The following is a 24,392-nucleotide window of genomic DNA, read 5'->3' as shown; positions in this document are numbered from 1 at the left end:
CAGTGACGCTGAAGCTTGGTGAGGGAGGCCTGAGGAGGGCTCAGGCTGACAGAAACGTTCAGCCCGTCTGCCCGTAACAGAGTGAACACAGTTTAGGGCAGGAACAGAGGAGGAACAGTCACGACCCAGATAAGTACTTTACACAGCAAGAAGATCACATCACTGTAAAATATGATGCTGTTAAGTTGTCAGATCATGAGAGACTACTGGTCTGAAGTGGATACTGTTCATGAGCAGAGTTTCATTTGGGTGTGTGTGTGTTGTGGTTGGCAGATGCCTTTTTCCTGTCATTGTTTGCAGTCACATAACAGGGTGGCTTTCACACATGCCATGGAGGCGAGTCATGAAGCCGACACAGGGACAGGGAGCTCCTAGAGGACCAAACAGGGTCATGTGGGCCCTGGACATCCTGGCTGGACTGTCTCAGATTTTTCACATAAAAGCACTTGTGATGCTTTTTATGTTTTCCTCTATTGAGTACCGATTGGCTCCACATGACTGATCACGTCTCCACAGTATAGTACCTCAGTTTTTCAGTTTAATTCAAATTTTCAATTTATTTTCATTTATATAGCACCAAATCACAACAGAGTTGCCTCAAAGCGCTTCACACAAGTAAGGTCTAACCTTACCAACCCCCAGAGCAACAGTGGTAAGGAAAAACTCCCTCTGAGGAAGAAACCTCAAGCAGACCAGACTCAAAGGGGTGACCCTCTGCTTGGGCCATGTTACAAACATAAATTACAGAACAATTCACAGAACAATTCATGGACGAATATACAAGAAATGCTATTGGCGCACAGGACAGGAGGATCGCCAACACAAATACAACTCCTATCTCTGGATGGAGCTGCACCTTAAACAGAGAGAAAAAACAGAATCAGGCGTCAGAAAGACAAAAAAAAAAAAATACTGTATAATTTGCCAGCATTAAACAACAAGAAAAACAGAGAAATACTAAGGTGATCACGGCCACTAGCCCTAAACTTCACTAAAAGACCCAGAATTTAGGTAAAGTTGAGGCCACAGCCCGCTCCAATTACTAATAAATGAATTAAAAGCGTAAAAAGCGTAAAACAAAACTGTACCAGTATGCTAGCCATATGAAAGGGAAAATAAGTGCGTTTTAAGTCTGGACTTGAAAATCTCCACAGAATCTGACTGTTTTATTGACGCAGGGAGATCATTCCACAGAACAGGGGCATGATAAAAGAAAGCTCTGTGACCCGCAGACTTCTTATTCACCTTAGGGACACAAAGTAGTCCTGCACCTTGAGAACGTAAAGCACGGGCCGGTACGTAAGGTTTAATTAGGTCAGCTAGGTAGGGAGGTGCCAGTCCATGAATAATTTTATGGGTTAGTAGCAGAACCTTAAAATCTGTTCTCACTGGGTCAGGAAGCCAGTGAAGGGATGCCAAAATGGGTGTAATGTGGTTGTACTTTCTGCTTCATGTCAGAAGTCTGGCTGCAGCATTTTGAACCAATTGGTTCAAAATGCTAACTTAATGTTAGACTGCGGTAAACCAGAAAACAGAATATTGTAGTAGTCCAATCTAGAAGAGATAAATGCATGGATCAGGGTCTCAGCATCAGCCATTGACAGGATGGGACAAATCTTCGCTATATTTCACAGGTGGAAGAAAGCAGTCCTAGTAATATTTCTAATGTGGAGGCCAAAGGACGACGAAGGATCAAAAATGACCCCAGGGTTCCTCACTTTGTCAGTGTGATGTATGACACACGAGCTGAGGCTGAGCGTTAACTGGTCAAATTGATGCTGATGTCTCACTGGACCAAGAACCATCATTTCAGTCTTATCAGAGTTTAAAAGTAGGAAGTTTCTAGACATCAAACTTCTCATTGCTGCAAGGCAATCTTCTAAGGATTTTATGTGAACAAGATTACCAGCAGTTATCAGCATGTATAACTGAGTATCATCTGCATAGCAGTGAAAGGTAATCCCAAAACGCCGCAATATGTGCCCAGAGGGTGCTGTATAAAGGGAGAAAAGCAGGGGGCCTAAGACAGACCCCTGTGGAGCCCCAAATTTCATGTCACTAAGGTTAGAGGTAGTGTTACTGTACAAAACACAGTGAGAACGACTGGTCAAGTATGACGTCAGCCATGCAAGGGCACTCCCAGTAATCCCAAAATGATTTTCCAGCCTATCAAGTAGAATATGATGGTCCACTGTATCAAATGTAGCACTGAGATCTAACAGCAACAGAACCGTAGTGGTACCCAAATCCATTGTAAGCAGAAGATCATTCACCACTTTAGTGAGAGCCACCTCTGTGGAATGATATTTTCTAAAAGCACACTGCAGTGGCTCATAGAGATTATTCTCAGTAAGATAGTCCACGAGCTGCCGTGACACCACTTTTTCCAGAATTTTAGAGAAAATGATAGATTTGATATCGGCCGATAGTTTTTCAATACACTAGGGTCAAGATTAGGTTTCTTAAGTAATGGTTTAATCACTGCAGATTTGAAACATTTAGGAACAGATCCAGAAGTTAAAGAAGATTAATGATTTCCAGCACAGTTGGCCCAAGAGTGGGCCACAGGTCCTTAAACAGTTTTGTTGGTATAGGATCAAATAAACAGGTTGTGCTTTTTGTTGACATTATGAGTTTTGTCAGCATGCCTAGTGAGATACTATCAAATTCTGTAAATCTAGGTAATACCTCAGTAGTGGCGCCCACCTCAATAGCAGGGTGTAGTGGCTGGGTTAAGGCATGCCGGGATATGTTTAACCTGACTCTTCTAGTTTCTTCCCAAAGTAATCCAGGAAATCTTGTGCTGTAAAAGGAGAGCGAATTACAGGTGGTTGTCCATGCATAAGTGTTGCCACCGTGTCGAACAAGAACTTTGAGTTAAGCTTGTTTTTGTTGATCAAATCAGAGTAGTAAGTCCGCTTTGTTGCCAATAATGTATGCTTATAGTCTAAGATAGCATCATGCCACGCAAGGTGAAATACTTCTAATTTTGAACGACGCCATTTCCGTTCTAGCCCTCTTGCTTTATGCTTGAGGTCACGCAGATAATTGAACCAAGGTGACTGTGATTTGGGTGAGCGCGGTTTTAACACAGGTGGTGCAATCATGTCGAGTGTAGTTTTGAGCACTGAGTTTCAACTATCCACAAGTCTGTCTACTGACTGGGTATTTGTCAGTCAGCTAAGACATCAAACAGTCTAGCTTCGAGTTCAGTCTTAGTTGAGGAGTTGATGCATCGCCGTAATGATATATAAGGTTGTTGTTCCACTAAACACGGCAGCGAAACTGTAAACTTAATAAGTGAGTGATCAGACACCACTGATGTAAGAGGCATGATGTTAATATTCGTGACAGCAATACCACGTGGGAGAACCAGATCCAGGGTATTTCCACTAATGTGCGTCGAATCCCGAATGCATTGCCGAAATCCTAATGCATCCACAATTTCCATAAATGATTTGCAGAGGGGATCAGAAGGCTTATTTATATGAATGTTAAAGTCACCAATGATCAGAATGTTATCTGCATTAGTTGACAAGTTAACGATGAACGCACCAAATTCATCTAAGAATTCAGAATATGGGCCAGGAGACCTATATACAGTGACAAAGTAATACGACTGATTTTTATTCTTCTGACCTTAGCAATGTGTAATATCCTGAGCAGAGCGGAGAATCAGATGCTCAAACGAATGATATTTGTAACCCTCAACAGCTAATAAGCTAAACCTAGCTTTATAAATAAGAGCAACACCCTGAAAATCATATTGAACTGACAAAAGTTTCTTCAATGAACGAAGGAATCCCAGTGACACTTGAAACTATGACTAGCAGATTATTTGATTTGATAATGTTATAAAAGACAATTTAAAAAGATGTATGTTATGTTCGCCAAGGACATAATAACATCATCTACGTTTATTTATTTGTCTGTTTGTCTGTCTGTTAGCAAGATTACATCAAAACTACTCCACAGATTTCGATGAAATTTTCACCACAGATAGATATTAGGCTTTGGAAGACTCCATTAAATTTTTGGATGTGATCTGGATCCAGATTCTGGGTCAAGTTTCACTTTATATAGGATTTCAAGGATTACTGTTAACAGGATTACATCAAAACTACTTCATAGATTCTCACCAAATTTGCACCACAGATAGATATTAGGCCATGGAAGACTCTATTAAATTTTGGAGGTGATCCAGATCCAGATTCTGGATCAAGTTTAACTTTATATAGGCATTGAAGGATTATGTCAAAACTAGTTCACAGATTCTCACCAAATTTGCACCACAGACAGATATTAGGCCATGGAAGGCGCCACTGAATTTTGGAGGTGATCTGGATCTGGATTGGCAGAAAACAAAAATTTGTGATTGCTCTTGTTTTAGTTTATTTCTACCTTCCTTTCTGGCTCTGCTGCCTTGCTGAAAGATTTAATCATTGGTGCTTATTCGCAGATACTGGAGCCTACAAGTAACCCTTGAAGGGGTTTCAGTCCATTGCAGGTTACTTCCCCAGCTTGGGGCCAGTACCTAGTTACAGCTGGATGGACTGGAACAATGCAGAGAAAGTGTCTTGGCCAAGGACACAAGCTCTTAGCGTGACCAGGAATCAAATCCAGGTCTGCATATTAGTTGTCCAGCTCCTATTCCACTGGGCTACCTTCTCCTCACTTACAATGACGTGACAGTTAGGCTGATATGTCTTATTACATGTACATCCAGCTGCACAGAAATGTAGCCATGTGCAGCCACTGAAGTGAAGTCAAGTCTGGGAGCACATGCTGGCGCTGCATGTTGCCTTATCACAGAACCACCCTGGGTCCTGGATGACACCCATCAGATCAGACTGATCCATCCCCACCTCTTGAAAGTATCCATCTATCTGCTGTAGCCGGGTGTAACATGGATGTCCCCCTGCCCAAAATGTTATAGCTGACACTCCCTCAGAATGCAAGTGATATTCCTCATCTGAGTTTCCCTGAGTAACTGCTCCTCTGACACAAAGTACTTCCAGAGGTGCCCAGTGATCCTCCATAGAGACATATTACCAAGTCATCACCTTAGGTCACTGGTTAGTGTCCAAGTATTATAACAATACCAGTGGTGGGCACAGCTAACCAAAAAGTTAGCTTCGATAACCATTAATCAGATAACTGAAAAGTTATCTTTTATGACGATAAACCGATAAACTGCAAAAAAAAAATCTTTATTACAGATAACCGATAATCGATAACTATTAGTTTTGGATGCGGCCACATCAGATTACACTGTTGGCTTCTGACAAACCAGTTTCACTTTAAGCGCCGCAGGGGCTGCTGGGGAAATTCAAGGATCACAAAGAATGCACGAAAAATGAATAAACAAACAAAAAAAAAAACCCCAATCACTGTCATCATTGTTCAAAAGCAGTAAAACACAGTATTAGAAGTCACATTTATCTCGGTATTAGATACACCGTCATTTACGAACTAAAAGCTGCTGCTTTTTTCACACGTTTTGAACCCTGAAGCTTAAACAACCAAAATACACCCATTAATGTATTGATTAACAGAGTAAAATACATGTAGTAAATATAAATGGGATTCATCTGAATAAATAATCCACATAAAGCGTCCTTTTTTAAAATCCAAAACAGTGTCGAAATGTGAAGAAATGTCCCGCTGTACACACAGCTGCACCATGAGAGCTCCTCTCCCCCACCGAGTCTTGGCAAGTAAATTACAGCCACAAAGAAATTAAATAAAATAATGTTAAAATTAGTCTGTTTTGTTTTTGGGTTGAGTGGACAAGTCACTGTAACATCTAAAGTGAACTACACTACCCACAATGCTCCCTGCGATGACCGGCCAATCACATTTTGCGCTTAATGATGACGTCATTAGCAAGCGACAGGCAGCCAGTCTGCTCAGTGGTTATAAACTCACCATAAACGGACTAAAATGTTTGATTTTAGGGTTTACAAACGTTTTTGACCATTAAACTTTACCAGCAAAGAAAATGTTATCGGACTGAAAGTTATCGGAACTAAATTTATCGGAAGATAATTGGTCCGATGATGGTTTTAAAACTTATCTGAAAAGCTAATCCGATAGCAAAAACATTAGCTTCAATAATTATCTGCTATTGGATTAGCTGAACTGTGCCCACCACTGAACAGTACATTTAGACATAAAGCACCAGGAGCCTAAAGACTTGGACCTTTGTTCTCCTGTAAAAATGTCGGCTTCGCCAAACACCTCTATTGAGCAACCTCATGTACTGCATGAGGTCTTCTTAAGTGTCTCCTGATCTTAGAGGCTGAGGGTCCAGAGACATGAATGTCACTGTTGAGATAAGTGACTGTCTCTATAAGTTCAACACTTAACATACAGATACACTTCTGATGTCCAAGACCAGGAAATCCTTGAACCTACATACAAACTTTTAATCATGTTTACATGCTCAGAAACGTCAAAAATTCATAGTCACGTGTGACTAGAAGACCCTTAGTTACATCCCTGTCTGGCCGTAAACCATCTTTTACTGAGTATGTAGAATATGGGCACACATTCACGTGTAGGCTCGTGTTATAATCAATTACAGATTACTAAACTGTATGTTAGACCCTGATTAAAATGAAGCCATTAACAATTTTCAAATGGCAGTTTTTCAAATTGCCATTTCTATTAAAATAAGGTCCCTTGTTCCATTCTACAGCAAGCAAATAATCAGTTAACTTAAACAATAGTTAACAGGCTACATATTGTCAATTAAAATAATGGCTGTTTGTGATGGGATGTGTTTTGAAACTCTTCCTTCATAGTGCTTTTAAGGAGGCGCTGATGGGATATTTCAGAGCAGATTGCAGAAAAGTATTTTTGTAGCAGGCAGTGCCATTCAGAAATCATTCACGTAAATAAATAATTGGTTAGCACTGTTGCCTCTCATCAAGAAGGTCATGGAATTGATTCGCACCTGTGGCCTTTCTGTGTGGAGTTTGCATGTCCTCCCCGTGTTTGCGTGGGTTTCCTCTGGGTGCTCCGGCTTCCTCCCACATTCAAAAACATGCAGGTTAAGTGGATTGAAAACCTAAAATTGTCCGTAGGTGTGCATGCGGGTGTGACTGTGTCTGTCTATATGTGGCCCTGTGACAGACTAGTGTCCTGTGCAGGGTGCACCCCACCTCATGCCCTATTGGGCTAGGTTCCAGCCCCTCCCATAACCCTTAATTGGCGTAGTTGTAGATGAGGGAGTGAGTGATAAGAATGGCACCGTCACTTGATGATATTGTTGATGGTTGGACATTCGTTCTTTTCCATTCCTTTCCAACAGTCCTTTGTTGGCTGCTGGGTCACCGTCTTGTATCTTGATCCCACTTTATCATGTGACAGTGGCATCCTGACTGTGGCTTCCTCTCGATTTGGGACTTATAAAGGCGTATCTTATCTTATCTTATCTTATCTTATATTATCTTATCTTATGGGGAGGTGATGGTCTAGTGCTTAAGCATTGGGTTTCAGACCAGAGGATCCTCGGTTCAAATCTCAGCCTCACCGGAAAATCACTAAGAGCCCTTGGGCAAGGTCCTTAATCCCCTAGTTGCCCCCGGTGTGTAGTGAGCGCCTTGTATGGCAACAGCCTGACATTGGGGTGAATGTGAAGCATTGATGTGTAAAGCCTTTTCAGTGATGCAGATGGAAAAGTGCTATATAAATGCACTCCATTTATCTTATCTCATCTTATCTTATCTTATCTTACCTGCTAATTCTAGATACACCAGTGTGGCATATAGAGTACTATAATTAATAATCATGTGATCAGTGGCAAGTTGATGTTGAGAATAAAACATAATTTCAGAACAGTAAATCAGACTGGTCGACTGCTTGACTACAACCTCTGGCAATAATTATGGAATCACCGGCCTCGGAGGATGTTCATTCAGTTGTTTAATTTTGTAGAAAAAAAGCAGATCACAGACATGACACAAAACGAATGTCATTTCAAATGGCAACTTTCTGGCTTTAAGAAACACTATAAGAAATCAGGAAAAATAATTGTGGCAGTCAGTAACGGTTACTTTTTTAGACCAAGCAGAGGGAAAAAAATATGGACTCACTCAATTCTGCGGAATAAATTATGGAATCACCCTGTAAATTTTCATTCCCAAAACTAACACCTGCATCAGATCAGATCTGATCACACCTTGGAGAGCTGTTGCACCAAGTGGACTGACATGAATCATGGCTCCAACATGAGAGATGTCAATTGAAACAAAGGAGGGGATTATAAAACTCTTAAAAGAAGGTAAATCATCACGCAATGTTGCAAAAGATGTTGGTTGTTCACAGTCAGCTGTGTCTAAACTCTGGACCAAATACAAACAACAGGAAAGGTTGTTAAAGGCAAACATACTGGTAGACCAAGGCAGATATCAAAGCGGCAAGACAGAAAACTTAAAGCAATATGTCTCAAAAATCGAAAATGCACAACAAAACAAATGAGGAATGAATGGGAGGAAACTGGAGTCAACGTCTGTGACCGAACTGTAAGAAACTGCCTAAAGGAAAAGGGATTTACATACAGAAAAGCTAAACGAAAGCCATCATTAACACCTAAACAGAAAAAAACAAGGTTACAATGGGCTAAGGAAAAGCAATCGTGGACTGTGGATGACTGGATGAAAGTCATATTCAGTGATGAATCTCAAATCTGCATTGGGCAAGGTGATGATGCTGGAACTTTTGTTTGGTGCCGTTCCAATGAGATTTATAAAGATGACTGCCTGAAGAGAACATGTAAATTTCCACAGTCACTGATGATATGGGGCTGCATGTCAGGTAAAGGCACTGGGGAGATGGCTGTCATTACATCATCAATAAATGCACAAGTTTACGTTGATATTTTGGACACTTTTCTTATCCCATCAAAGGGATAAGGATGTTTGGGGATGATGAAATCATTTTTCAAGATGATAATGCATCTTGCCATACAGCAAAAACTGTGAAAACATTCCTTGCAAAAAGACACATAGGGTCAATGTCATGGCCTGCAAATAGTCCGGATCTTAATCCAATTGAAAATCTTTGGTGGAAGTTGAAGAAAATGGTCCATGACAAGGCTCCAACCTGCAAAGCTGATCTGGCAACAGCAATCAGAGAAAGATGGAGCCAGATTGATGAAGAGTACTGTTTGTCACTCATTAAGTCCATGCCTCAGAGACTGCAAGCTGTTATAAAAGCCAGAGGTGGTGCAACAAAATACTAGTGATGTGTTGGAGCGTTTTTGTTTTTCATGATTCCATAATTTTTTCCTCAGAATTGAGTGATTCCATATTTTTTTCCCTCTGCTTGGTCTAAAAAAGTAACCGTTACTGACTGCCACAATTTTTTTTCCTGATTTCTTATAGTGTTTCTTAAAGCCAGAAAGTTGCCATTTGAAATTACTTTAGTTTTGTGTCATGTCTGTGATCTGCTTTTTTTCTACAAAATTAAACAACTGAATGAACATCCTCCGAGGCCGGTGATTCCATAATTTTTGCCAGGGGTTGTAGTCATTGCAGCCTCCAGCAGACAGAGCTACAGAATCCACTGTGGAAACTACGTAATAATTTTGTACCAAACATTCCAAAAATTCCAAAAAAAAATTATTGTCCTTGAAGACATTTTGGCAGCACGCTGGCTTAGTGGTTAGCACTGTTGCCTCACAGCGAAAAGGTCATGGGTTTAATTCCCACCTGTGTGAAGTTTGCATGTTCTCCCCGTGTTTGCGTGCGTTTCCTCCAGGTGCTCCGGTTTCCACCCACATCCAAAAACATGCGGGTTAGGTGGACTGGAATCTTTAAATTGTCCGTAGGTGTGCGAGTGGGTGTGAATGTGTTTGTTTGTCTATATGTGGCCCTGTGACAAACTGGCGTCCTGTCCTGGGTGTACCCTGCCTCACGCTCTATGACTGCTGGGATAGGCTCCAGCCCGCCGGGACCCTTAATTGGACTAAGTGGTTGAAGATGAGTGTGTGTGTTTTGTGAAGACATTTTTATGCTTGCCTATTACATTAATGCGCCAACTACGGCAAAGTGGTGTTTGAAATTGTTAAGTTTTATTGCTTAATTTTAAGTTACATCATTTTATACTTTCTATTTAGGTTACTCAGAATCACTCGGAAAAATGACCAGGCAGTAACTTTGCCATGTGACATCGTGTGTAAGGTTGTATGCTGAGGGTTTTGTTAAAATACCACTGTGGATTATGATTATTCATCACATTGTAAGAATGTGCTGTAAGGCCTACTGAGTATTATGATCTGGATCAGCTGTTAGTACAGTCAAGCCCCTGACACACCACATTCACTGCATTAGCTAACAGAAAACGTTTGAGCCATATTAGGAAGGAGTCCTCTGGTTGTAAACACATATTCTAGAAAATGCATAATTTTTCATTATGTATTTCAAATTTCTCTCCTGATTTTCATTAAATATGGCATATGTGTACTCTCGCTGATTAAATTACATTGAAATTTGGATCACATGAAGACTTTTTCTTTTGGAAAATTGGGACATTGAAGCATAGTTTTAGCAAGACATGAATTTTTGGTCAGCAACTGCATGGATTCATACAAATTCACAAAAATGAAACATTTTTTGCATCCCATTTGGTGCTTTATTATTTTATTACAGCAACTGCGCTGTTTATTTTTCAGCTAGAAAAATATTCCAACTTCTACAATGCAAAATGTATCATTTATAGTTTAACATGATGCATGGTTGACAATTCATGCTTGCATTGTGTTATTATTTAATGCTGCCTTTAAATAGTTAGACTCTGAGAGGACTGCATCACTCACGGAGCACAGTTTTCCTACCAGTTGTGATGTCAGTTTAAGGTTTTTCAGGAAAAATTTTCAAACTTCTTAACATCTCCTGTCATTCATGTCAGCTCTTTTGTGGCACATTTAGAAATGTACAAAGTAGCGCACACATACAGTGCATCTGGAAAGTATTCACAGTGTTTCAGTTTTTCCACAATTTGTTATGTTACAGCCTTGAAAAATTGAGTAAATTCATTTTCACCTCAAAATTCTGCTCACAACACCCCATAATGACAACATGAAAAAAGATTTTTGAAATTTTTGCAAATTTATGAAAAATAAAAACCAAGAAATCACGTGTACATAAGTATTCACACCCTTTATTCAGTACTTTGTTGATGCACCTTTGGCAGCAATTACAGCCCCATGTCTTCTTGAATATTATGCCACAAGCTTGGTGCACCTATCTTTGGGAAGTTTTGCCCATTCCTCTTTGCAGCACCTCTCAAGCTCCATCAGGTTGGATGGGGAGCGTTGGTGCACAGCCATTTTCAGATCTCTCCAGAGATGTTCAATCTGATTCAGGTCTGGGCTCTGACTGGGCCACTCAAGCACATTCACAGAGTTGTTTAATATCTTGGCTGTGTGCTTAGGGTCATTGTCCTGCAGAAAGATGAATTGTTGGTCCAGTCTGGGGTCAAGAGTGCATTGGAGCATGTTTTCATCCAGGATGTGTCTGTACATTGCTACATTAATCTTTCCCTCAATCCTGACTAGTCTCCCGGCTCCTGCTGCTGAAAAACATCCCCACAGCATGCCACCACCATGCTTCATTGTAAGGATGGTGTCTGGTTTGCTCCAAACATGATGCCCGGCATTCACGCCAGTGTTCAATCTTTGTTTGATCAGACCAGAGATTTGTGTTTCTCATGGTCTGAGAGTCCTTCAAGTTCCTTTTGGAAAACTCCAGGTGGGCTGCCAGGTGTCTTTCACTAAGGAGTGGGTTCCTTCTGACCACTCTACCATACAGGCCTGATTGGTGGATTGCTGCAGAGATGGTTGCCATTCTGGAAGGTTCTCCTGTCTCCACAGAGGAATGCTGGCTCTCTGACAGAGTGACCATCAGGTTCTTGGTCACCTAGCTGACTAAGGTCCTTCTCCCTTGATCTCTCAGTTTATTTGGTGGCCAGCTCTAGGAAGAGCCATGGTGGATCCGAACTTCTTCCATTTATGGATGATGCAGGCCACTGTGCTCATTTGGTCCTTCAAAGCAGAAGAAATGTTTCTGTAACCTTCCCTAGATTTGTGCCTCAAGACAATCCTGTCTCAGAGGTCTACAGACAATTCCGTTAACTTCATACTTGGTTTGTGCTCTGACATGCACTGTCAACTGTGGGAGCTTATATGTAAACAGGTGTGTGATTTTCCCAGTCATGTCCAATCAACTAACTTTACCCCAGGTGGACTCCAGTTAAGTTGTAGAAACAGGAAAAAGGATGCACCTGAGCTCAAATGTGAGCTTCATGGCAAAGGCTGTGAATACTGATATGCGTGTGATTTCTTAGTCTTTTTTAAAGTCTTAATAAATTTGCAAAAATATAAAAAAACAACACCTTTTTCACATTGTCATTATGGGGTATTGTGTGTAGAATTTTGAGTAAAACAATGAATTTCATCATTTTTGCAACAAAGCTGTAACATAACAAAATGTGGAAAAAGTGAAGTCCTGTGAATACTTTCTGGATGCACTGTATGACATTAAATATAATTCAGTAAAATTTGTGAGCATTTTACTATAAAGTAATACCTGCTCACTGAGGGAATGTCATGGCTTAAAGGATCTGATAGATTTTACCACTTTATTCGTGGGTTTGTACAACTCAGGTCAGTTCAGGTCTGCAAGCATAATTTGGTGCATGCAGTCCACCACACTACAGGCCCTGGGTATGCCAGCCTTGGTCTTGGCCTATCCAGATCCAGATAGGCAACTGGTTTATCCCCTCCTGAAAGAAGCTGCATTTGCATCTGCATCTGCTGCAGCCAGGCAGTACATGGGTGTTCACTAGGCTTTTTCCAGTTACTCGAGTCCTCAACACTTCAGCACCTGTGAAGTGCCAGTGTGCATCATGTGTCCAAAATGTCATTGCTGACATTCCCACATGATGCCAGTAGAACATGTGATCTCAGTGTTACTAAGTAGCTTTTCAGTTGACACAAAGTCATTTCAAGGGTATCCAAAGACATCCAGTCATCATCTTAGGTCACTGGTCAGGGTCCAAGTGTTACAACCGTATTGAAAGAAACAGAAAGAGAGGAAGCACCAGGATCCTAAAGACTTGAACCTTCAGTCTCCTGCAAATATCATCACCAAATACCTCTGTCCAGTGATGCCATGACTCCATAAGCTCTTCCTGGGCATCTGTTGATCTCAAATCCCAAGATCCTAGAGACGTGAATGTCGCTGCTGAGATAATTGACTCTTTCAACAAATGTGACACTTTCACCACGCACAGACACACTTTTTAAAGCTGAGTCCATGAAGTCATCGAAAGCCTGAACAGCTCAGTTTACGTATCATTTTGCTTCATGACACCTCTGATTTATATATAACTCTGAGCACTCGTGAGCTGGAGTAAGAGTCCACAGAATAAACATGTACATATACACATATAGGTTCAGTTCTTACAGTAGAGTAATCATTTTAGTTAAAGTGTATTGGTGGGTGATGGAGCGGGTCATACTCAGTAAACGCTGTGAGGCATTTGAGGACTATCGGGGTTTATTTGAGCCTTGCTCAGGGTCGTGGTCTAGACTGGGTTCACATGAGTGTAAATGGTGTTGGTCTGAGCTCAGTGTGTGAGACAGCATTCCCTACTTCCAGCTCAGTCATGCCTCATGTCATATTGACTTATGGGATTCCCTGGAGCTGTAGTGAGAAGTGTAGTCCAGTGTTTGTTTTGGTTGCTTTCTGTTTATATGCATGTGGGTAAGTAAGCACATCTAAGTCCATATGTGTTTATGCAACCCTGGAAGTATGTACTACACATCTATGCACATCCAGCCATCCAAGGCCAAAACCCTGAATCCTCTGGGAGATGTCTACCACAAGCTTTTCTCAAGAGAGCAGAAATAGCAGCTTGGGTGTAGAAGTGTATCCTAGTACACCAACACTGTCATTCTAAGTGTATTTAATGTATGTGTATTGGTTATTTGTGTGTGTATATGTGTGTGTGCACTCACCGCATGCGTGTGCAAAACAGTTCAGACGCTGTTTTTTTTCCAGACCAGCTCGTAAACCACATCTGGGGAAAGAATTTAGATTCCTTTCCTCCGTCTTTCTTTGCAGCATTCCCTTTTCCCCTGTGTGATTCTCTCTCTCACTCCTTCTGAGCTCTCATGAAAAGGGTGAAAAAAATAGAGTCAGCTTCTTTCATTTTTTTTCCGTGTTGTGTCCTTAGGCTAACTTCAGCCTGGTTTTAGAGCAGAGGAGAGGAATGTCTTATTTTGCACCCCTGTTTCTGATCTGGGATTGGAGGGAAGAAGGGATGGATCGAAGATTAGTGAAGAGTGAGTAAAGCTCCGTTCTCGCATTCTTGGATATGCATCACGGAAGCTCACGGTCTATAACCGTAATAACCGTAAGAGAGTGAAGATCCCAGTTGAACACAAATGTGGTCTAGTGTGCAATTTATTGCAGTAACGTGCTGGCATAGCACATGGTGTGATGACGTGTTACTGCGCCATGCAATGTGCATAAATGCAGCATGACCATAGTAAAACTTTACCACAACCTTGGTGCTTCCGCAAAAGCTCCTGGTCTCCATGTAAATACAAAGGATTCCCAAAGTAGGCCAACGTCCATCACAGAAAAAATAATTTTCCAAAATCTTGCCCCGGTTAAAACCGGACCATGTCCCAGTGAGGGAATATCCATCATCACGGACACTCTAAGGTTTTCCAAGGTAAGCACAAGGTTTCAAAGCGTGAACCTCCGGGATACTCCTGAAAGTGAGAACTGGGCTTGAAGCACAGATAAGTAGAGATTGGGAAATGAAGAAGGCAAGTCACAATGGGGTTCAAAGAAGGAGTTTATTTACTGCTCCATGATGCCAAATGCAAGCTTCAAACCTTCAGCCTCCAAAACTACAAACTACCCATAGACACCTGTTGTGACATAATCCACAAGTCACATGAAACTGAAGGTTCCCAGACATTAAAATATTATTTCAAGAGAAATTCTTGGAAATTGAGGCATGCCGCACCTCTCCATGAAATTTCATGAAAATTATTACATAGGTTTTTGAATAATCCTTGTGAAAACCAACCAACAAACCAACTGATACAAGTGAAAGCATACTTTCTTTGGTGGAGGTAATTAGAGCATGGTGGTATATCTGTACAATTATGAGCAGCTTGTAGATGTCTTCATGTGCAGTATAACAGCCAGCTAATGATGTTGATGAAAGCCTGTGCTGAGAGGTAGCTCTGGAATGGAAGCCATGCACAGAGAGGACAAGTCTTCTTTTTCTAATTATATCATTCACCTGTTGTCTGCAGATTCTCCCTGGCTTTGCTGTGTTCCTGTGGGACAACCAACCCAACCCCAGTAGCTAACTGAAAACAACCAGGCAGCCCCACAGACTGCCGTTCTCTTTATCTCTATTGGCTGGCTGCCACAGCTTCACCAATCCTGACTGGCTCTGGCGGAAGCGTGGATGGAGCCAAGGGATCTGGTTGGCTCAGCCCGACCCAAAGAGGCGGAGTTACAGGGTGGCAGGGTGGGGCCAAATGAAGAGTGCCAGGCTGGAGCAAGTGGCATTGGTTTGTCGTGTGGTGATGATGTGATTACTGGTGCCATCAGCGAAGGGGAGGGGTTAGAGGAGCAGGGGGAGGGGCTTCTGGAGGAACAAGAATTCTCCATCAAGGAAGCCAGTTTCCAGGAAGGAAGTCTAAAACTGAAGATCCAGACCACCAAGCGTACTAAGAAACCCCCCAAAAGCCTTGAGAACTACATTTGTCCACCGGAGATCAGGATGACAATCAGACCTCCTAGTGGAGAGGGCAAAACGGGGAGGCAGAGTCGAACAGGAAGTACAGCAGGAGCTGGACGCGGTCTGAAGGATGAAGAACGAGGTCCACCAAGAAAAAGGGTAAGTCACCACTTGCTAAAATGTTGGCACAAATTAGCAGTTTACAAGCCAGTTGCAAGTCAGTCAAACATATGGAACCAGTTAGTAGTGCAAGTAAGAATGAAATCTGTTCTTAGAAATGGATTCAAGGACATTTAGACAGAGACTGATTGTGTTTTTTAAATAAAATATGTTGTCAAGAAGTGGGCAACAAAGACATTGGCATTCTTTAGAGTCCTATATGTGAAACATCCACTTGCAAGGGAGTAATGTGTTGGTGTTGATGGAATATGTCAAAGAGGTATTTATTGCTCATAGGTATTGCTGGGTAAGTTTAATATATCCATTTATTATGGTGTTATATACTAAATTAATTGAACAGTTTTCATCCATTAAGTGTTGCTTAAATCTCTGTTACACTCACATGATTTGGGCTCCAATGATTGCTGATGGCCATCAGTTCCTAAAACCCGAAAATCCCGACACCATCATTGTAATTCAACCACATCAGTTTCCTCCCGATGTTGTAGTGCCATCAATTATGTGTTAGACAACTCTTAAACTTTGTGACAACTCCTTCATCTTGTTGAGTGCAAAGATGATGATCACTTTTCTATTCTTTGCTTACCCATAGCTGTTCTTGTGGGAAATATTCTGCCATGGTGCAGTGAAGCCTGCTATGTCTTCTTGGGAGCTCACTCCGAGTTGATACGCATTGTTTTGATTCATCACAACAGTAACACGATGGTGACAATTGTTTTTGAACATTTCAAACTTGTCACTTGGAGCCACCCAGGATGAGTGATAACAGCATCACACGAATGGCTCCAAATGATCACAAATTAAATATGTGTAAATTGTGACATTACTTGTTGTCCAAAAGTGTGACAGCCCTTTTAATGGTTTTGACACTGCGTGCATGTCTTCCACACAGCTTTATCCACTGCAGGTTTCATTTTATCTCTGGTTTTGAGTAAATACATTTAGAACAGCCCCTGTTTCTGTGTTTGCTCAACAGCAACGATGGTTCCAGATACTGACTACGCTGCCTTGTTAGCAATAGTTAAGCTACCCTTTGTTGGGGTAAGGCATAGAAATTAAAAATGTGTAGAGTGGACATCATTATTTGCTCAGTAGCTTGAGCCAACATCTTTTTTAAGGTATTCAATTAAATTATACAATGTAAACAAAGCCAACTTGACTAAAATGTTTGGGGAGGGGTACAGTTTGTCATCCAGCCTACTGTCTAAGTACTGAATGCTTCATATTCAAAATCAGAGCAATGCCTCAGCCATTGCCTGGGTGATCATGGACGCAACTGAAAGTCTGAAGTGATCATAGTGATAAATACTCAGTTTCTGTGCACAAGAACACAGTTATTGGAACCACTTACCTAATGCAGAGTTATTTCAAGAAAAGGCTTAGTAGAGTCCATTTTACAATAATTAATTTTCACCCAAAAGTATCTTGGCAATTCCTCATACAAGGTGAACAAAATTATTGTGGAGACAAGCTGATAATTGCTATAGACCTTTGTCATGTTTATGGGGCAAGGCTTGTTAGAGGAAGTACTACATACATACACTAATTGGTTGATTGCCAAGCCAGGTAGAGGTGTACTGGTTCACAAAAGTCATAGTTCAGCAGGTACCTTGGTTTTGAGGTCACTTTCAATAGATTTTTAGTATATTGGCAACAGGAACCACAGCATTAAACTGCCTTTTTAAAAATGATTATTAACCGACACAGGGTGGGAAATTTGTAATGATGCTTAATTACTTTCAGCATGTGTTGCAAATAAGAGACTGCGGTCACATACTATGTGCTGGTGTAAAAACACCTAAAACATTTGTTATTGCTTTCACCTGGTCTGAATTGCTAGATGGAGGCTGCTTAAATGTCACGGGGATCTGGTTTTGCACTGTACTCTCCTTTTCTTGTTCACCTTGGGAGATGTTCAATGTACAACCAGCTCCATACTATGCCAGCAAATAGCTATCGTCTGAGCGACGCGTCTTTGTCCATCATCATATGTAATTATTAAATAAGGAACCATGATGTTCCCAATTCATGGGCTGAAATAACAATGTCCAGTCCATTGCTAAAGAAGTTGCTTGAGGGAAACATGGTCTTACAAAGTGAGTTCCACAGACAGAAAAAACTTTTGCCCATGCACTCACTGTATCTATTAGGTAACCATGTGTGCCGAACCAAAACACCTGTAAAAAACGTTTTCTGTTGAATTACACAACTCCCTGCCAGTCATGACCCTTACCATGGTCAGTCATGGTTGACTGGTTTTGTTGTGTGTATTTATTTTTACACAGTATCTCTGCGTTTTTATTGTGCAGCAAAACCAGCCAGAACTTTGGTCACTGGGTGTAAACCTTCTCTCAGTCGCTCCACCTCTCCTGTACCGCTCTCAGTAGCTCCTTTCCCTGCTTGGTTGCACAGGGTCAAAGTTTGCTGCGTAATTGAAACCAGTCGTGGCTAGCTGAGATCACACAGTGACACACAAACACACACACACACACACACACACACACACACACACACAGGATCCGAGAATAGGACTGACATAAGCAAGTGACAGCTGGTGTCTGCTCCCTCCATTTGTGGTCATATACACAGAGACCTTTTTCCTCTCCCCTCCTCTCATGAAATCAGCTGGTGGGTCACACCCCTTAACCCCTCCCATCACACTCTTTACATATACACTGGTGTTTGGTACATGCGACGCCGTGTGCGTACAGGTCCTTGGGGGAATCGAGTGTTTGCGGTGAATGTTGACCTACACAGTGGTGTGTGTGTCCAAACCTGGCAGCCGGCTCTGTGTCAGAGCTGAGCAGGCGCAGCAGGCGCAAAAGCCTCATTTAGTCAGCTTAAAGTGAGACCCTGTCTGGATTTGTTGTGCTACATTTTTTGTTTGTAATTAAGATTCGGTCTGCTCTGTAGGACTGTGAGATCGTTGTTGCTTCTAGTGGCCTAATCTTGTGTGTCTGCTGTAGCTCTTCTTCATATCTGTATCACCAGGGTTTTTGTGAAATCCACAAAGATACTTCAGTATCTTAATTGAACACTGGTGATTTTGCTGTATGGGTATCGTGCAAGCAAACACTGGGGACCTACTCAAAATGTATACTAAACAGCTGCCATTGGGTAAAGACACAACCTGACACCAAATTATGATAAAGAGTATGATAAAAGCCAGGCCAAACTGGGCAGAAACACACGTTTCTCTAGGCTCTGCAAAGAAAATGGTCACATTACTCACAGAGACTTGGAATGTTAAACGGGATAATGGAATGACTGCAGTAGTTCACCAAGGCTTCTTGTTGCTCATCTATTCAGTTTAGAAGAACACTAACAAGTAGAGCTGAAACAACTAATCGAGTTAATCCATTAAAATCGATTATTAAAATAGTTGTCAACTAATTTAGTCATCGATTAGTTGCTAAATAACTTTGTTTTACCGCAAATGTTTTGTTTCTTCCATATAATCAACCGAGCTTTGCTTTGAATCTTGAACCAGAGAGTGCTTCGAGCTGCTGCTTCGTTGATTTCATTTGTTTTATTTCGCTTTATCTTAATTTTTCCCCACTAAAACCCTAAAGAACATGTGTCTGTGAGGAATATTTACCTTTTTTATGTTAAACAGACCTGTTATGGTCTTCTGAAACAGTTGATAGATGTATTTTATGCTAACACCGATGCTAACGCATTAGCATGTCTATGGCGTTTTCAGTGTTAAAGTTAGCATTAAGCTGCTGGCATTTCAGCATGTTTGTGCATTTGTTTTCTGTATAATAATTAATGGCTCAGCGTTTGTTGTCGTAAAAGAGTCAAATGTATTACAAATTATATTTTTTAATTCATTTTTATTTCTATATTAATAATAATAGCAATAATAATAATAGTAATAATAACTAATAATGCTACAATACAATTTTAGAGAAAGAGACATGAGTCACATGTGTCAAGTTTACAAGTTATACAGAGAATGGTGCACATATAATGAGTCAGGCTACAGTTTTTGATTTAGGTTTTATGATTAACTGGTTATGCTAATTTCTTATTTGCAGCAACAAAAATACCTCTTTTTTCACCATATATTTTATAACATTTATATGTTTCAATGTTGTTTTATGGCAACTCAGCACTTTGATAAAGCAATGCCATTTGAAACAATTATTTTTGTTCTTTATTATAAACTGTTTATTCTTTATTATTTTATATTTCAACAGCCAAGGGACATTTGACAATTTGTTGATTTTCAAGTATTTTAAGTTTTCAAATAATGTTCTGTTGTTAAATAAAGTGATGGAAGGAGAGACAAATTGTTTCCCTGGTACATTTTTAAAAAATTCCCCGCTAATCCGATTAATCGATTAATCGTTTCGAAACCCCATCAGATTCATCGATGATCCAAATAATCATTTGTTGCACTAATAGTCAAAACTAGTCAAAACACACTAATAGTCAAAATTTGGACATATTGTCCCAGTGTGTCCAAACATCTGACTGGTAGTGTACTTCTTAGGTACTGTGCTGCTGTTGTTGTTGTAGTTTTTTTTAACTGAATTGAATAATTAAGCCTTTAAAATCTCAGAGTATCACAGGAGATGTCCAATTTGAAGACCAACAATCCTATCATCCATCTGACACAAAGCAGTACACAGCACAGTATATGTGTCATTCCAAGTGTACAACCAACGGATTTGTAATCTTTATGACTAGGGCTGAAACGATTAGTCAAGTAACTCAAATAATTCAATTACAAAAAATGTTCGAGGCAAATTGTGTGCCTCGAAGCTACGTTTAACGTTGTAGTACATATGCCAGGCCTGAGTGTGGCGCTGTAACGTCCCCATTAAAAACAGAAGAAGACTAGAGCATGCGCATGTTAGAACTAATCAATGTAGCACCAAAAGCTACAGCTTTCCAGCGTGACGCACAGAGTAAAATAAAGCCTTTTAAGAGAAAGACGGTCCACGCTGATCATCTGAAACAGACTTACTCCACATTTAAAGCTCAGTGAGTCTGGTGTGAGGGGCTCAGCACTCCCCTCACACTGGGGGAGTCACAGCTCCTTCCCTGGTCACACTGACCAGTCTCTGGAAGAAGTCCACTCTTTCGTCTGTGTTTTGCTCAGACTCGCACTGAGTGTTTCACTTTTTAATTTTCGCTTTTTTGGGCAACACATAACGCTTCACAAACACAGTAACTTAAATAAAATAAAATAAAAACAGTGACCGTGAGGCTTGCATGTTCAACCTCCAGCTGAAAGGCATCTGCTGAACTGCAGAGAAAGAGGGATAAAAAACCCTTAAAAAAACAACAACAAAAAAAAATCAAAAAAGGAAAACCACATCCCATCTCCATTTCAGCAAAATGTCAAGACTTTGGCTCAACCATGGTCGGGCGAATAGACTATTTGTGCCTTATTCAGCCAACGATTGGGCGAATACACATTGGGCGAATATAGATTCGGCCGCCGGGCGAATCTATAGACTCGGCCCTCTACGTGAGCTTTAAGTCAAGTTTTCATTGACAGGATGCAGAGCGGATTTATCGGTGTGGTTTTTGTGGAAAAACTGCACTCCAGAGCCCGTTTTTTCACAGGCTGTGCTCACGTTCACATGCAGCCTGACTGAGGATTACACTGACCGCCTGCGCTTACGGTCCAGTGTCAGGGGAGTGTTGAGCTCCTAACACCGGGAAAGATTCAAAACTTGTAAAGATGTGAAAAAATAAATAATTACCCAGGAAAACAGAAAGGGATACACTAAATTTGACAATCTGCATGATGGTGCAGCAACATTGTGCCATTGCTTAGGCAGAACCCTGGACTGTTGATGTTGTTTAAAAACGCGAAAGTACTTTTTATCCGATTACTCGATTAATCACCAGAATAATTGATAGAATACTCGATTACTAAAATAATTGATAGCTGCAGCCCTGTTTATGTCTAGCGCCCACATCATGTAAATAGCAAATAGAATTGGAACTTATTTGTGTGTCTGTGGACATGTTGGTCTGAAAGTGTAGTGTAGTCAGGTGTAGTGCTGATAGAATGTGTTGTTGTGTGAAAGCAGGAAGCGACTGCACCATAGACCAGCAATGAAGCCAAGGGCAGAGTTGTATGTATGTGTGTTGTGTAGGCACCTTGACACTTGCACAAATTTGATTCCTGCACTGGCATGCAATCTGGCGTGCCAGTGAGTAAACACGCCATAATCTGTTGTAAACTGGGTGGGAACCGTGAGCGGCTGTGTGCCAGTGCGCAAAGAAAATTTCAAAATGTCCAAAACTTCTGGCACGCATTGATTTTGTGAACTAGTCGTGAACATTGCGCAACCTATTCAAAAACACTGCATGTCACTGTGTGTCATTGCAGGGCATCGGAAAGATTATGATGAAATGTTACATCTATAATAAACATAATTTTACAGATACATGATCTTACTCCTGAGAAGGAATGAAAATGCAACGGTTTTAACAACCCGTTACAATCTAAATAAATTTGAGACAAGATTCCAGATGTGTTCTCCACCGCACGACGCACACGAGACAACCTGCAGCTGTAGATAATTTCTCTGTGATTCTGGGAGCGATGAGAGAATGGTTTCGTCAGCCAAGTTCTGAGAGCAAATGCGTTATCGGCTATGAAATGATTATTTTGTATAGCGTGGTGTCAAACAGGAGAAAGCGTGGCGTCAAGCAGGAGAAAGCGTGGTGTCAAGTGAGACAAAGCGGGAACGCACTGGCACAACGAATTGCGGGGCAGTGTGGGAAACAAATTTGTGCAATTTTCAAGGTGCCTTATGATATTTATACTGCATACTCAGATGAAACTGATATAGGCGGACTAACGATGCACGTACACTCTGCTTGTACACACAATGAAACTGCAGTGGGGTGAAGACAACCTGTAAACTCACTGAGAACCACATTGTTCCTGGTGAAGATCATTCCAGGTAAATACAGTAGACGGGAATTTTAGTATTGAGGGGTGTACTAGGAAGCGAGATTAGCAACTTACTGAGCTATGCTAAGTCTGATTTTCTAACCTAGTTAGATCACAGTACTAACATGCTTAGTGCTTAGAACAGATCTGAAGCAGATTATTAGATTAAATTGGCGTTACAAATCCTCCTTGCTTTCACGAAATTCTGAATTGTATGGTGATCCAAAACCAGCCCAGTCTTACGTTTTTTTTTTCATGCTCCCGTCACGAAATGAGTCAAATTTTCTTGACTTTTTTTTTTAACTCACTATTACTAACCCTACTCCTTCTCCCAACCCTAACCATAACCACCCGACCTCCGCTTCTCGTTTAATTTTGTGCAGCCATCACGGAATGAATTAGAATGAATTCGTGCTGCCGTGATGTAAATGAGGCGCTTTTCGTCACAATATCACGAACCAATAGATTAATGTATATTTCTTGCTGCTGAGTCACGACTTGCAGTGAGACCAGGTTGTCCAAATCTAGAAATTCAACAGTGTCATCAACAATGAAAAATGGATCACAGTGACAAGGACAAAGCACTGCTTATGTAATGTGAAGATATTCTTCAGGACGTACTGCTTCATCCCTCCACTGGGTACAGGGGACCTGAAACAGCACACACCTGGAAGATGTTCCAGATTAGTCCAAGAGACAGACATTCTATGATGAATTCACCTTATCACATATAGACAAAATTGAATGCATTAGATCACCAACATCCAGTGTTTTGTTTTTGTTTTTTTTTCCCAGTCCATTGAAGTTTCAATCACTGTCACATAGTGAATAGTTTTACTTTGCAGCTCCTGGCAATTATGTTTTATTTGTACATGTGTCAATGAGGCGTGACTACAGCAATGTAATCTCAATGGGACAGTTAACAGTTAGCACTGCTAAGTGCTATGCTATACTTAGCTGCTTATTGACTGTAGTTGGACAAATGGAAGAATCAAGAAACACAAATGTGATGATGGTTATCGTTGTTGAATGTTGATCATGTCAAACATGTGGACCTTTGAAATATGGAAGCATACGAAGCCCTGTGAAGTATGGGTGGGGGGAAATTTGATTCATAGATGCATTGCAATGCAGACGTTGGTGATTCTGAACCAATTCACGTGTCAATAAATTTAACGTTAATGTCGGGGGTTGGAACACAGCTGCTAGCCACCATTAATGAGCACTTTCCATGTTCCTTGTGTAAACATGTTTGTCTACTGTTACTCAAATCATTTTTTGTACTCTTAATGTACTTTTGTACATTTGTGACGCAACATCATTACAGCCACTGTCTTTTTAAAAACTGGAGGAGTCAGTGCGCGTCTGCATCTGCAGGTACTGAGTGTATGCGTGAAGAAAACAGAGAAACACTACAGGACAACAAACATCTAACGACAAGTTCTGGCTACATCTGAATACAGTTTTTAACTTCAGAATCTAAGAAACACAAAACAGTTACATTGTGGCA

At 40.9% G+C, this 24,392-nt stretch overlaps 1 protein-coding gene across 1 annotated transcript in view; it reads left to right on the top strand.

Moving 5' to 3' along the window:
- The window catches only part of setbp1 (SET binding protein 1), a 121,760-nt gene that overhangs the window by 8,532 nt on the left and 88,836 nt on the right, over positions 1–24,392 (top strand). Inside the window, 1 exon segment of the mRNA XM_034170178.1 lies at positions 15,344–15,936. Within this exon segment, the coding sequence (XP_034026069.1) occupies positions 15,502–15,936 (435 nt within the window). The 5' untranslated portion in view covers positions 15,344–15,501.

Source organism: Thalassophryne amazonica, chromosome 5 (genome assembly GCF_902500255.1).
Source record: "Thalassophryne amazonica chromosome 5, fThaAma1.1, whole genome shotgun sequence".
NCBI lineage: Eukaryota > Metazoa > Chordata > Actinopteri > Batrachoidiformes > Batrachoididae > Thalassophryne > Thalassophryne amazonica.
Note: the sequence above shows the minus strand (reverse complement) of the source record. Positions and strands in the feature narration are given on the sequence as shown.